This window comes from Pollicipes pollicipes, unplaced genomic scaffold, assembly GCF_011947565.3.
Source record: "Pollicipes pollicipes isolate AB1234 unplaced genomic scaffold, Ppol_2.1 Scaffold_3087;HRSCAF=3621_pilon_pilon_pilon, whole genome shotgun sequence".
NCBI lineage: Eukaryota > Metazoa > Arthropoda > Thecostraca > Pollicipedomorpha > Pollicipedidae > Pollicipes > Pollicipes pollicipes.
Window position 1 is genome coordinate 2,742,976 of NW_023596225.1, and position 2,936 is coordinate 2,745,911.

Consider the following 2,936-nt stretch of genomic DNA (forward strand, 5'->3'; position numbering starts at 1 on the left):
GCTGTGATGCAGTGGTATGTGGGCGCACGTGGTGGTGGCGGGTGCCGTTTCGCGGTCTGTGACCATCCGGTGGTGGTCTGTGACCGCGGGATGATTATGGCTGATTGTGATAGCCGGTTGCTATGTGGAAGCTGTTTGGGATCAAAGGCAAATTAAAAAAGAAAATTGGGTTGTGAGGAAAATAGCATACTCAGCACAATATGGTGATATATCCCCACCCCCACTGCAAATATACATCTTTAGGATGAGGAGAAGCTATGAGCTATGTGGAGCTATGATGTGGCGTACACCTCGCCAACAATGTTCAAATCAAAATCATATTTGGTGTTTGCATTGATATTTGCAAAAACATCCGTTGTTTGCATGGAAGAAAATATTTTGTGGCAGCCTGGCATCAGCATGTGGCTTCTGCCGGTGACGTAAAAGCCTGCGACCGTCAGCTGGGGGTTTGTGACCGTTTAATACCAGTTTCTTAAGTGTGATGAGCTAGACAGCTCTGGGATGTTCGGTGCCCGTCCGAGCCCGAGCCCGAGCCGTCCGAGTCCGAGTTCGAGCCGCCCGAGTCCGAGCCGTCCGAGTCCGAGTCCGAGCCGCCCGAGTCCGAGCTGTCCGAGTACGAGCCGTCCCAGTCCGAGCTGTCCGAGTCTGAGCTGTCCGAGTCCGAGCCGTCCGAGTTCGAGCCGTCCGAGTCCGAGTCCGAGTCTGAGCCGTCCGAGTCCGAGCTGTCCGGGTCCGAGTCCGAGCCGTACGAGTCTGAGTCCGAGCCGTCCGAGTCCGAGTCCGAGTCCGGGATGTCCGTGTTCGAGCCGCCCGAGTTTGAGTCTGAGCTGTCCGAATCCAATAGCCGCCGCCTGAGACATCAGTCCGCGGCTCCCCGTGACCTCGGACCACGGCCACCCGGCCGCAGTCCGCTGCCGTACAGCTGCTGGTGGGAGGCCGGCTAGCGCGGTCGTAAATCAGCCAGGCCCATCGGCAGGGTGTCGGCTGGCCCGGCGGTCGGCCGCTCCGCCGGCGCCGGCCTGATGACACCGATGACCGCCGCCGGACGCCGATCGCTGACGCGCCGCCAGCGCCAGCGCCACCGGCCGAGGCGACGCCGGCGACGGCGCGTGAATCGCGATCACGTGGTGGAGGCGGCTCGGTTCCGTATCGTCCCCATCTCGCCGGGCGCCCTTTGTTCCCACGGATCCGCCCGAGCGCTGACACGGATTCTTGGGACGTTTTGTTGTAAATCTTTCGGTGCGGTGTTCGGGGATTTGTTTCCATTTTCACGTTACTTTATGTGCTCTGGACTTCGGAGTCGTGGAATTTGTTGAATTTTACCTGTCAGTGGGGTCCCCACGAGCGTGGACATCTAGGGCTTGTACCTGAGGTTTTTCGTGCTCCTAACTCAGGCCATTTAGGATGGTGATGTGATTTATCCAGTCTGCACAAATATGGAGAAAAAGAAACAGAGAGGAGGAAGCCGAGGAAGGCTTATACGGTGCGTTCGGCGCGGGCCTCGGAATAGCTGCCGCGACAGACACTGGTACATTACGTGAAAAGCGTAAATAATCGGCTGTTCCCACAGAAATGTTCTCGCAGTTCTTACCAACCACTGCATGCGAGCAGATGGGATATGTCTCCGCAGCGGCACTGCTTGAACGGGACTCAACATATCTCACAACTAGATTAAGATGGGATATGTCTCCGCAACGGTACTGCTTGTACGGGGCTCAACATATCTCACAACCAGATTAAGATGGGACATGTCTCCGCAGCGGCACTGCTTCCACGAGACTCGACATATCTCACAACCAGATTAAGTGAAAGCGAAATTTGAATGGCATATCGTCAATTACGGCACGCCTACCGACTAGCACAACTCAGCATCTTGCCCTCAAGGTCAGCTTTCGCGGCTTTAGTATCACAGCATTATTCAAAGAACATCATAAAGGATGGCCATTAGTTTCTGCTGGTCATCTGTTTCAGCCTTTCGCGACCTGAGACGCCAAGAAGGCTCTGGGGAACAGCTGACCACGGGTCGACGCGCACCAACTGATCATGTCAGGTCGATCTCCAGCGAAAACCTCCCCTTCAGCAGGTTTAGCCCTGGTCTCGTGTCACACCGCCGCCTCGACCCAATGGGGCGGTAGATGGTGCGGCCATGCAATCAATTAAGATGTCTGCCCCGTCAGACGGTGCATGAATGAAGCGGCTGGCAGATTCGCCATTCGATTTGCTTGATGAATAGATACAACGTGCCATAGCGAGAGTCATTTCGCGGTTCGAGATGATGACCTGGGCAAGCAACAGTCGAAATGACGCAAAACATATGGTTACCGAGGCTGAGCGCACAGCAAGCTAACTTTGTTTCATAACAAAACCGCATTTTTTCCCACCGATTTCCACACCGTACCTAAGCGCAAACAGGATCGCGCACCTTTCGCCGTCCCCACCGACCGAGATACCGTCAGCCGGTGGCGATTGTAGCATGACGAGGGACAGGACGAGTGATGCGACGCGTTCATACCGGAGTCTCCGTTGACAGCTTGAAGCACCCATCCGAGGTAATGGTTTGGCACGGCGGCAAGAGTTTAGGCACGGGCTCAGGGGAAAGCGTGCGCTGTTTATCTGGCAAACAGTTTACGGCGGCGAACTGGTGTGACGGTAATGCCGCCGGCTTGGAACGGCGGTCTTCGATTAAGATTCGCCATGACTCCCTGAAGTCTGAGATAACGGTTTTGGCACGCTGCAGTCTGTCGAGCTGCGACGCTGCTCGCTCGACCCGGCGGCCCTCCTCAGCACAGCACCCTTCACATCCGCCCCCACTGGCCCTCCTCAGCACAGCACCCGTCACACCCATCCCGGCGGCCCTCCTTAACACAGCACCCGTCCTACCTACCCCGCCGGCCCTCCTCAACACAGCATCCGTCCCACCCACCCATGTCGGCCCC

At 56.7% G+C, this 2,936-nt stretch overlaps 1 protein-coding gene across 1 annotated transcript; it reads right to left on the reverse strand.

The window, feature by feature from the left end:
• Positions 1-472: 472 nt before the first annotated feature.
• On the reverse strand, positions 473-2,475 carry LOC119114937 (dentin sialophosphoprotein-like). Its single transcript, XM_037238993.1, has 2 exons — positions 2,423-2,475; positions 473-851 (listed from the first exon to the last, which is right to left on the reverse strand). Exons 1-2 carry the CDS (start codon positions 2,473-2,475, stop codon positions 473-475), a joined length of 432 nt encoding a protein of 143 aa, XP_037094888.1.
• Positions 2,476-2,936: the final 461 nt, after the last annotated feature.

Bases quoted from the DNA above. Each gene is read 5' to 3' on its own strand.
- LOC119114937 (XM_037238993.1), bottom strand. From the start codon at position 2,475: ATGCTACAATCGCCACCGGCTGACGGTATCTCGGTCGGTGGGGACGGC. The intron at 852-2,422 runs GTGCGCGATCCT...CTGATGTCTCAG, and splicing joins GTCGGTGGGGACGGCGAAAG to GCGGCGGCTATTGGATTCGG.